The 12,857-nt window shown below is 39.5% G+C and overlaps 1 protein-coding gene across 1 annotated transcript in view; it reads right to left on the reverse strand.

Annotated features, from left to right (window-relative positions):
• Positions 1–12,512, reverse strand: part of SLC30A9 (solute carrier family 30 member 9) — a 97,091-nt gene extending 84,579 nt beyond the window's left edge. Inside the window, exon 1 of the mRNA XM_049886330.1 lies at positions 12,257–12,512. Coding sequence (XP_049742287.1) covers positions 12,257–12,368 — 112 coding nt within the window. The 5' untranslated portion in view covers positions 12,369–12,512. The remainder of the gene's footprint in view (positions 1–12,256) is intronic.
• Positions 12,513–12,857: the final 345 nt, after the last annotated feature.

Consider the following 12,857-nt stretch of genomic DNA (forward strand, 5'->3'; position numbering starts at 1 on the left):
CTGATTAATTAGTAGATAAGAACTGCTTCAGGTGAAGGGAAGGACAATACTCAATACATGGAAGGTCAGCTCAACTGGACTGGACCAAAAGCAAAGAAGTTTCCGGGATAAAATGAATGCTTCAAAGGTCAGCGGAGCAACGGCGGGAGTTTGGGGACCATGGTTTAAGGGGACTTCTAAGTCAACTGGCAAAATAATTCTATTATGAAAACATTCTGCATCCCACTTTGAAATGTGGTGTCTAGGGTCTTAAATGCTAACAAGCGGCCATCTAAGATGCATCAATTGGTCTCAACCCACCTGGATCAAAGGAGAATGAAGAACACCAAGGTCACACGATAACTAAGAGCACAAGAGACAGAAAGGGCCACAGGAACCAGAGACCTACATCATCCTGAGACCAGAAGAACTAGTTGGTGCCCGGCCACAACCAATGACTGCCCTGACAGGGAGCACAACAGAGAACCCCTGAGGGAGCAGGAGATCAGTGGGATGCAGACCCCAAATTCTCACAAAAAGACCATACTTAATGGTCTGACTGAGATTAGAGGAATCCCGGCGGTCATGGTCCCCAAACTTCTGTTGGCACAGGACAGGAACCATTCCCGAAGACAACTCATCAGACATGAAAGGGACTATACAGTGGGTAGGAAAGAGATGCTGATGAAGAGTGAGCTATTTATATCAGGTGGACACTTGAGACTGTGTTGGCATCTCCTGTCTGGAGGGGGGATGGGAGGATAGAGAGAGTTGGAAGCTGGCAAAATTGTCACGAAAGGAGAGACTGGAAGGGCTAACTCATTAGGGGGAGAGCAAGTGGGAGTACGGAGTAAGGTGTATATAAACTTATATGTGACACTCTGACTTGATTTGTAAACATTCACTTGAAGCTCAGTTAATAAAAAAAAAAAACCCATTGCCATTGAGTCGATTTCCGACTCATAGTGACCCTATAGGACAGAAGAGAACTGCGCCACAGAATTTCCAAGGAACGCCTGGTGGATTCGAACTGCTGACCTTCTGGTTAGCAGTCAATGCTCTTAACCACTACACCACCAGGGTTTCCATTCCTTAGGTGGCTGCAAAATGGTGGCATTCTAATTTTATCATTTTTTCATTTATTAGTCAGACTACTTCTACAAAGAGAAAACTTCTCATTTATTTCGTTAGCCGGAGGTATAGTTCATAAAGCAAAGTCTGGCTAAATGCTTAATTCTTTGCCTTCATTTACCAGTCTCAAAATAGTAAGTCAACAGCATTCTACAACAGTGACAAATTAGTCTGTGTGTGTATCAATATGATTTTATGAATTTAAACATTATTTTATGTATTTCAATCCATTTTGGTCGTTACCCTTATTAGCATTTAAGCTGTCCCATTTTTGGCCAGCAGAGGGCTCTTCAGGTTGACTCCTGAGTCCTCCTGACACTGATAGCTTTCTTGATAGCTGTTTTGATAAGTCCTTAATTAACTTTCATAGAATATCAGGGATTAGCAACTTCAAAAGTACAAAACTAATATTAATACAAGACTGAAAATTGCAAAGAACTTGCAGAATATATTACTATCTTCATTCAACATTTAGGAAAAACATCCAGGACCATATCTAACTCAATAAAACAAATATAATATCCAGTATATATATAGCAGTAGACAGACAACCATTTGTTGAGTGAATGACTGAATTACCCACCATTACCACCTTCTCTTCAACATGACCCCTACAGTAAGCTACATATGGAAGATTAGTCTTTAGTTCCTCACTCACTGTTCTAACCAGCTGGGGCAAGGACTTTCTTATTGTTGTATGCAGTAAGGGCTGTTTCTTCACCAAGACTGCAGAATTACTAGCTTCTTATCATCAGTCTAGTCACAACAATCTCTTCCCTTTTATTTTATTGCTATTGCCTCTGTAGTTCCTAATGAATCAATGCTACTGAACATCACTTGCCCTCCTTCTGCCATCTGATTTGTCATCTACTGCTTACTCTAGCTTTCAGGGGAAATTTGGCCTTTTTCAGACTACCTCCAACAACAACAAATTCTTTTTCTCCCATGCAAATTAACAATTCAGTCTACTGTATATGTTGCCTATGCAACAATAACTAAAATAAACAAAAATATTTCTTGCAGTATGAAATGTTTTATTTCTGGCAAATTTCAGGGCCAGAACCAAGGTGGTATCCTATGTCTTCCTGAGGTCAGTCTCCTTAATTAAGAGACTATTTCAGTAGTTTTTCACCAAAATTTCTAAAGCATTGGTAAGTGTTACAATTACTTCTTTGAAAGTTACCGAGCCTAACTTTAGAATACATAAAATACAAAATGCAAAGACTGTACTTCATGGCTTTATTTATCACAGCAAAAACCAGAAACAACTTAAACGGTGGTTAATAAAAAAAGCCACCACTTGTCTGTCAGTTTGTTGTACTGTGGTGGCCTGCGTGTTGCTGTGCTGCTGGAAGCTACACCACCAGTATTTCAAATACCAGCAGGGTAATCCATGGCAGACAGGTTTCAGCAGAGGTTCCAGGCTGACAGACAGACTAGGAAGAAGGACCTGGTGATCTACTTCTGAAAAAATTGGCAAGTGAAAACCTTATGGATAGCAGCGGAACACTGCCTGATATAGTGCCAGAAGATAAGCCCCTCATGTTGGAAGGCACTCAAAAAAATGACTGAGGAAGAGCTACCTCCTCAAAGTAGAGACAACCTTAATGACATGGATGGAATAAAGCATTCAGGACCATCATCTCCTGACGTGGCACGACTCAAAATAAGAAAAAACACCCGCAAACATCCATTAGTAATCAGAACGTGCAATGTACAAAGTATGAATCTAGGAAAACTGGAAGCCATCAAAAATGAAATGAATGCATAAACATCGATATCCTAGGCATTAGTGAGCTAAAATGGACTGGTACTGGTTATTTTGAATCACACAATCATATGGTCTACAATGCTGGGAATGACAAATTGAAGAGGAATGGTGTCACATTCATCATCTAAAAGAACATACAAGTACAAGACTGTCAGATATACGATAATATCCACACACCTATAAGGCGGTGTAGTGATTAAGCGCTACAGCTGCTAACCAAAAAGTCAGCAGTTCGAATCCACCAGGTGCTTCTTGGAAACTCTATTGGGCAGTTCAACTCTGTCCTATAGGGTTGCTATGAGTCGGAATCGACTCAACGGCAACGGGTTTTTTAATAAGGAAGACAAGTTATTATGACTATCATTCAAATTTACACACCAACCACTAAGGCCAAAGATGATGAAACTGAAGGACTTTTACAAACTTCTGAAGTCTGAAATTGATCACAGAGTAAAGATGTACTGATAATTACTGGTAATTGGAATGCAAAAGTTGGAAACAAAGAAGAAATATCTGTAGTTGGAAAATACGGCCTTGGTGATAGAAACGATGCCAGAAATCGCATGACAGAATTGTGCAAGGCCAACGACAACTTCATTGCAAATACCTTTTTCAACAACATAAACAACAATGATACACTTGGACTTCGCCAGATGGAATATGTAGAAATCATATCGACTACATCTGTGAAAACACATGCGGCAGAAGCTCAATATCGTCAGTCAGAACAAGGCCAGGGGTCGACTGTGAAACATACCATCAAGTCCTCATATGCAGCAAGTTCGAGTTGAAGTTGAAGGAAATTAGAGCAAGTCCATGAGACCCAAAATACAACCTTGAGTATACCACACCTGAATTTAAAGACTATGCTAAGAATAGATTTGACCGAACAACCAGATGAGTTGTTGAAAGACATCAAGGGCATCATACAAGAAGAAAAGCAAGAGGTCATTAAAAAGACAGGAAAGAAAGAAATGACCAAAACGGATTACAGAAGACACTCTGAAACTTGTTCTTGGATGTAAAGTAGCTACAACAAAAGGAAGAAATGACAAAGTAAAAGAGCTGAACAGAATATTTCAAAGGGCAGCTCGAGAAGACAAAGTATTATAATGAAACACGCAAAGACCTGGAGTTAGAAAACCAAAAGGGAAGAACATACTTGGCATTTCTCAGGCTGAAAGAACTGAAGAAAAAATTCAAGACTCAAGTTGCAATACTGAAGGATTCTATGAGGAAAATATTAAACTATGCAAGAAGCATCAAAAGAAGATGGAAGGAATACACATAGTCACTGTACCAAAAAGAACTGGTCAATGTTCAACCATTTCAGGAGGTAGCATATGTTCAAAAACCAATAGTGTTAAAGGAAAAAGTCCAAGCTGCACTGAAGGCTTGAAAGATTTGAAGGCTCCAGGAATTTACAGAATATCAATTGTGATGCTTCAACAAGGACAGCGTGCTAGAGGTGCTCACTTACCTATGCCAAAAAATTTGGAAGACAGCTAATTGGCCAGCTGACTGGAAGAGATCCGTATTTGTGCCCATTCCAAAGAAAGGCGATCTAACAACTCAGAAATCATCAAACAATGTCATCAACATTACACACAAGTAAAATTTTGCTGAAGATCATTCAAAAGAGGAATGCAGCAGTACATTAACAGGGAACTGCCAGAAATTTAAGCCAGATTTAGAAGAGGACGTGGAACAAGGATATCATTGCTGATGTCAGATGGATCTTTGCCGAAAGCAGAGAATACCAGAAAGATGTTTACCTGTGTTTTATTGACTATGCAAAGGCATTTGACTGTGTAGACCATAAATGAATTATGGATAAAGCTGCAAAGAATGGGAATTCCAGAACATCTAATTGTGCCCATGAGGAATCTTTACACAGACCAACAGAATAAGGGGATACTGCGTAGTTCGAAGTCAGGAAAAGTGTGTGTCAGAGTTGTATCCTTTCACCACGCTTTTCAAATAATCTGTACGCTGAGCAAATAATTTGAGAAACCGGACTACATGAAGAAGAACAGGGCATCAGGATTGGAGGAAAACTCACTAACAACTTGTGATATGCAGATGACACAACCTTGCTTGCTGAAAAGTGAAGAGGGCTTGAAGTACCTACTGATGAAGATCAAACACTACAGCCTTCAGTATGGATTGCACCTCAACATCAAGAAAATCCTCACAACTGGACAAATAAGCAACATCATGCTAAACAGAAAAAATACTGAAATTGTCAAGGATTTCATTTTACTTGGATCCACGATCAACGCCAATGGAAGCAGCAGTCAAGAAATCAAACAATGTACTGCATTGGGCAAATCTGCTACAGAAGACTTCTTTCAAGTATTAAAAGGAAAAGATGTGACTTTGAGGACTCAGGTGTGCCCGACCCAAGCTGTGATATTTTCAATTACCTCATATGCATGTAAAAGCTGTGCAATGAATAAAGAAGATTGAAAATTGATGTCTTTGAATTATGGTGTTGGCGAAGAATATTCAATATACCATGGACTGCCAGAAGAATGAACAAATCATCTCTTGGAAGCAGCACAGCCGGAATGCTCCTTAGAAGCAAGGATGGGGAGACTTCATCTCACATACTTTGGACAGGTTATCAGGAGGAATCAGTCCGTGGAGAAGGACATTATGCTTGGTAAGGTAGAGGGTCAGCGAAAAAGAGGAAGACTCTCAATAAGATGGATTGACACAGGGGCTGCAACAATGGACTCAAGTATAACAATTAAGAGGATGGCACAGTACCACGGCATGTTTTATTCTGGTGTACACATGGTCACTATGAGTTGGAACCAACCTGATACTTAACAACAAAAACAACACTAAAAAGAATGATTAGGTAAGTAATGCCAGGTCCCTATATTTCATTATGGACTCATTAAAAACTTAGTAACATGGCCAAACTCGATGATGAGTGAAAAAGCAGATGATAAAATAATACACAGTATGATTTCAACTATTAAAAACGTGAATGGTGCACATGTATGCCAAGGTTCACTGCAGCACTATTCAAAATAGCCAAAAGGTGGAAACGACCTAAATATCCATCAACAGATGAACGTATAAACAAACAAACAAAAAAAATACACACACACACACATACACACACAATGTAACAGTACTCAGCCCTAAAGAGGAATGAAGTCCTGATACGGCTACAACATGGATGAACCTTGAAAACATTATGCTGAGTTAAATAAGTCAATCACAAAAGGACAAATATTGTATGATACCACTTACATGAAATGACAAAAACAGGCAAATGTGTAGAGACCAAAGTTTTATTAGTGGTTAGCAATGGTGGGAGGAAGGGAGAGAGGTGGAATCACTGCTGGGAAGCAGTGAGTTTCTGTTTGTGGTGATGAGAAACTTGGTATTAAAGGTAATGGTTTCAAGATATGATTAATGTAATTGATATCACTAAGTTGCACACCTGAAAAATGTCAAATTGGCAAATGTGTTATATATGTATTTTACAACAATAAAAAAATACCAAATACATTTAAAAATGCAAATGGTGATATATATGCTTATGCATAATTCTTCATGCCTTATACTTTTCTGTATTTCTACCCTGTGATGGTTAAGGTTATGTATCGACTTGGTTAGGCCATGATTGTGGCAGTTTGGCAGATATTATTTAGTCATTCTTCATTTTGTGATGGGATGAGAGCGGCCAATCAGGTGAAAAGTGAGTTTCCTTGGGGGTGTGGCCTGCATCCAATATATATGGATGTTCTTGCAAAGCCTGCCCTCTCTCGATTCTGCATCCAACTCATCATCCTCTAACCTCTGGTTCTTGGGACATGAGTCAGCAGCCTGCCACCCGACGTGCTCATTTTGGGTTTGTAAGCCCCTACAACCACATGAGTCAGAAGTCTCCAACCTGACAGCTGACCCACGGATTTGGGACTTGCCAGCCTCCACAACTGCATGAGCCATTTCCATGAAATAAATCTCCCTCCTTCTCTTTCTCTATGTATGTGTGTGTGTATACACACACACACACACAAGCTTCACTCATTTTGTTCCTCTAGAGAACCCAGCCTAAGATACTCCCACAAAAAAAGCCTAAATAAAAAGAAACTAAAAACATATCCATTGCTGTATTATCTGGGACTTCAAGTACTTAACATATTTTTACACAAATAACACATGACTTCTACTTTGTCTGCCAACCACTCCCTCCCCCAGTGAGGTATTTTCACACGCACTATGCTAATTCTTTTACACAAGTTATTTGTATAAAAATACAATATTAACATCATCACAGTTAGTGATAGTTTAATATTAAAACACTGTCTATATCTAGTTTATGTATATACATTCTCTCAGCTTACTAAAAATACAGGAATATCTCTTTTATGCCTAATCATCTAGCGAGCAAAAGTGTGACCTAGAGACAAGGCAGTTCGGCTTAAATGACTACTGCTGACATTCATTTTCTCAAGAAAAAAGTAAGAAACAGGGAATCCTTTTTTTTTTTTAAAGTAAGCAACAGGAGATGCTGGCAACTTCCATTCAATGCCTCTCTTGGCATATATACATCTCTATTGTCTTGCTCTTTTCTCTTATTTGGGTATTTGCTTTTCAAAAGTAAAAACAACAATTAGAATGTCTAACATATTCAGCATTTACCAACACAGTGTACTAAATGCTTTACTTATATTATCACAATTTATACTCCAAAATAGATCTCAAATCCATCCACTTCGTTCCATCTCCATTGCTAGCTACATGACCCAAACAAAACCTTGTTGCGTAGATAACTACCATAGCCCAATGATCTCCTTATTCAGACTCTTTCCCCTTTCTAAACCATTCTTCACAAAGTAGTCAGAGTGATACTTAAAATCATTAGCTTTTTTTTAAAAAATAAACTCATGCCCTGAATGGCCCTGATACCTCTCAAATCTCACTTCATACCACCACCACCCCCCTACCCTGCCCAAGCCAGAGCACACATCTGCTCCTGAATACTACTTCTCCGCTCTTCTCAGTCTCTCTGCTCTGCCCAGATTGCTTTCTCCCAGCTCTTTACCTGCCTTGATCATTTTCATTTTACATGTCTTGGTTCAGCTACCACCTCCTCAGAAAAGTTGGATTCCCAGGCTACCATATCTAATGAAATGGCCTCTCCCGGCTATTTTCTATCCCATCATTCTGCTTATTTCTTTTACAGTACTTAAAGGTATGTTTCCCTATTTCTAGTGTCTGCCCAGTTAAGGTCGGGGTACTATGCCTGTCTTGTTTGATGCTATACCAGCAATCACAATACCTCACACCTCTTTAACTGAATGATCACCACAAAAACCCTATGAAGCATATATTATTGTTAGCCTCATTTTACAGTTAAGTTACAAGAATTTCTATCATTAACTTGATCTACATAGAATCATGCTGTCTGTCTGCCAAAATGGTCTCTCATAACAATCTATGTTCTTGGGACAAAAATTAAATTCTCACTGTAACTTTCTTATGGTAATAAATACTACCAGATTAGAGATAGGAATAGAATACAAAGGTTTAATTTTTATTAAAAAATTCACACTTTTATCAATCTCAGATTTAGGCAAACGCATGTATCTGTTAATTTGATATGTAATACTTAAAGAAGTGTCTTCACACCATAAGGCAAGCTGTAAGTACATGAAAAAAAAAGTGAGCTCTCTATGCAAAGTCAAAAGAACTTTCAAAAAAAAAAAAACACTATAGAAATTAAACAACCTTTTCAAAATGTTTACTGCATATCATCTGAAAAAATAGAAACACACTATTAATATCAAGGTATATATTCTGAACTGTATTTTTTTTCTGGTTTTACCTAAAACTAAAAAAAAAAAAAACCTAAAAGAGCATTTTCCTATGCCATTATTCTTTTAAAATACATTTTAAAACAGCTGCATTACACCACCAGCCCATAATAAATATATCATAATCTATTTTCATTTCCAACTTTTCCTAACTATAATTAACAACTTTTTATAACTGTGAATATCAGTCTTGTTTTTGCATTTAAGTAAATTTCTTTAAGTGGAATTACTGGGTCAAAGGGCATCAATCTTTTCAAGTTCTTTTTATAGAAAGAATAACTGATTCCAAAAAAAACTGTTCAACTATATATTCCCAATCAGCAGTAAGAGTTCCTGCTTTCTTTCATGCACTCTCAAATGGAGTTATCTTCATTATGAAAAACTTAGTCAATGAGACAATGAGTTGTAAATCCTTTAAATGTACTTGTCTATGCTTATTTATGAGTTTGGAACTTTTTTCACTTTCACTGGCCAATCGTACTCCTTTAGGAACTCCCTATGCATTTTCTTTGCCCATTTTTCTACTGGAATATATGTGGTTTATATGAATTCTTTATAAATTAAGGACATTAACTCTAGAACCGCACTGCTGAATGCAGTAACCAGTCTATTGAGCATTTGAAATGCGACTCATCTGAACTGAGATGTGCTATAAGTATAAAATAAGTACACTATGGATTTCAAAGACTTATTACAAAATAGGAACGTAAAATATCTCATTAACTTTTATACTATATATTAAAATATTTTTAATATACTGGGTAAAATACATTATTAAAATTAATTTCACGTGCTTTTTTTTTTTAATGGCTACCAGAAAACTCAAAATTATATATGTGGCTCACATGTTTCTTTTAAATGTTTTCAATATGAGTTTAGCATACACGAAAGTTTGAAGTATTTCAAATGAAGCAATCATTCCCCTCAAGGTTTCTTCCTGTCTTGTTTCTTCATAAGCTTTACCTACTACACAGGCATTTTAAAAGCATAAACTAAACTTTATTTCTTGACAAAGAAAAACATGTTTTTGGATTTTTCTCCCAAAAGTTCTTCAAATATTCTTTTCTTCTCAGATGTGTCCAACTTAAACACTATTCTTTTTCTAAGTTTTATAGTTTATCATACTTAACGACTGTCCTTTAAAATAAATGGTTCAGTATTAAAACTAAATGCTCACAAACAAGGTTATTTTTAAAAACCTAAGAGATTTTAAGTGTAAAAACACATTTTTTAATTTTTCCTAGTAAAAAACATTCCAAAGAACTTTGCAAAGTCATTCTGACTCTCAAGATAGGTAATTATTACCAGTGTTTCACACATGGATGAAACAAAGATAATTTTGAACAAGATGACACCTATAGAGATTACCAAACCCACTGTCGGCAGGTCAATTCTGACCAATGCTTAAAAGACAGCTTAGACCAAATTTAGCATCCACTACATTAAAGTGGAAGGGGTCCTGGTGATGAAGTGCTTAAGCATTAGGCTGCTAACTGAAAGGCTGGCCTTTTGAACCCACCAGCCACTTCGTGGGAGAAAGATGTGGCAGTCTGTTTCTGTAAAGATTTACAGCCTTAGAAACCCTATGGGGCAGTTCTCTGTCCTATAGGGTCGCTACAAGTTGGAATCATCTTGAGAGCAATGGGTTTGGATTCGGTTTTGGTATATTTAACATACAATGTCAAAACTGCTTGGTCAAATAGATAGATCCTGATCAAAAGGGAGAAACATGTGGAACGGAACTTCAAATTCTTAAAGATTCCAGGCTTTCCCAACCCACTGAGACAGGAGTGACACACAAGCTATTGCCCTGAGATATTCTTTAAAACTTTAACCAAAGCTATCCCCTGTTGTCATCTTTAGACTAAACAGTGTAGCTCAATTAGTAAGGTGCATAGGCTTTCAGTATAGTGCTCTCTTCAAAGACTATATATACGAGGCCAAACTGATGACTGTAAACCTACAGTACAAATGAGAAACTAGGGGAGGAGTCTAAGTTAAAGGTGGTGACACAATTTGAGTGTAATTAGTGAGACTGTTGACACAAAGTAAAGAATGTAACCAATGTCACTGAACTGCACACACAGAAATTGCTGAATGGGTGCATGATTTGTTCTGCAGATTTTAACCAAAAATAAAACATTAAAAAAAAAAAAACTGCTTGGTCAATACAAGCCAATTACCCTAAAAACCTGGAGATTTTGGAGTATAGTATAGCCCAGTGATTCATTTTATTCTTAAGGGAACCAAGTATACTTCCAATGTGGAAAAACTCAAAAGTTAAACTTTTCTATCACTACCCAAAAAGACCAAAGAACAGAGCCAAACCAGTTGCCAAGAATCGATTCCAAATCAAGGCAATCCCATGTATTTCAGAGAGCTGTGCTCCACAGGGTTTTCAATGGTTATCTTTCAGAAGTAAATTACCAGGCCTTTCTTCCACAAATAAATTATAGGAATATATTCTAATTGATCTGCACAACGAATGAGTTATACAGCTTAAAATTACTTACAAACTTGAATGACTGGAACTTCCAATTTCTATCGAGAGGTCATAAACATGCTACAAGTTTCTCTATACATGATTTTTGGGGGAGAGTTTCTATAAATATTCCTCGTATTCTGAGGAATCTGGAGGATTAAGAGTACGGGTAGATTGGTTTTGTCTCCTCTCACTGTTCCCGTCAGTTCTCAGTGTCACGCTATGGGAGTCTGTGCTCCTCCCAGTGCAAAAACAGAGGTATGCATGATGAGAACTTAGAAGATCAAAGGTATTTTGAAAACTCTTGGACAATTTAAATTTGGTTCAGAAAAGAATTTTGAGGGAGAATGATGAAAATCCTTGTCAACCACTTTTTCCTGGTGGCAAAAGGTTACAACTCCTTTTCACCGGCTTTTTCAAGGCTGTTCAACAGAAATGTTCTTTTTGGTTTCTGGTCCAAAACCGGGCTCATTCAATGACTGTGGGATGGACATTGCCTCGTACTTCGTAAGATCCATGAAAGCAGAGTTGCGCCCCTTTTAATTGACTCGAGAGCCACGGTTTTTTGTTTCTTTTTTGGGGGTCCCCATTTTAAGGAATTTAACAAGTTAGAAGTATGAGAAAAGGATCAGGGCAAGAAAATCTACTCGACCAAAAGTGCTCAATGAAGATGAGTAAGAGAATTCAAAAGACCCTGGAACTCTGTGAGTCCGCAATCTCCTACTGGCTACGTGGGTCGCCGCGGGACACCACGACGCGCACGTAACGTTTTGTGACACAAAATGTTAGGCTTCTTAAGTCCAGCCCGATCAGCAGCAGCCCGCGCGTTCCCGGGGGTCCGTGTTAGGGCGGTAGGCGGGGCAGGAGTAAATGGGAGCCGTCAGGAGTCCCTCGGCTGGGCAGAATGAAACCACAAGGGCGAAGGCCTCCAAGGAAGGTACCAGGGTTGAGGAAGGGAAAGGGCACGGTGAACTGCCCCAAGGCGAGACACCGAGCCCGGCCTGGCCCTCCAGTCGGGCTTCGGCGGAGACGCGGCCGGCAAGGGACACTCACCGTGGCGGTAGCAGCAGCCGCGGGCCGCCGCCCTGCAGCGCAGACGGAGCCGGCACCAAGAGGACCAGCTACATCTGTGGGCCGCAGCGGCGGCGGCCAAGCCTGGTAACATCCTGGCAGGGCGAAGGCCCGTACTCGGACACCGCCTCCTGCCTCCGCGCCGCCACCGGCACCAACTGGCTCCATAGACCGGATCCCTGCCGCTACCGATGCCTGCGCCGCCCCAGGCGGCCTGAGCGACCCGGAAATGTCAGCGTCACGCCCCCGTCCGCGAAATGAGCGGAAGTGACGTAACGCGCGGGCATGACTCGTTCCATCTCCGCACCCAGGAGGGCGTGGCTGCAGGTCAAGTTTAGTCATCGCGTTGTATTTTTCCGCACCAGCGGTTTTGCCCCTGTTGGAAGTCATCCCATACATTGTTTGCATGTGAGCGGCCAGGAAAGACGTGACAGAAGTGATAGCTTTTCGAGGCTCTTTCTACTTCCTTTTCTCCTTGCTCTAAGCCTGGGCTATGGCGTTGGAGACGGGAGGAAAGACGATAAGGAAGGAAAATGAGTCTGTCTTCTGAGCCTCTCGCCCCCGGGTCTTCCTGGATCAGCCC

This window comes from Elephas maximus, chromosome 5 (genome assembly GCF_024166365.1).
Source record: "Elephas maximus indicus isolate mEleMax1 chromosome 5, mEleMax1 primary haplotype, whole genome shotgun sequence".
Lineage (NCBI taxonomy): Eukaryota > Metazoa > Chordata > Mammalia > Proboscidea > Elephantidae > Elephas > Elephas maximus.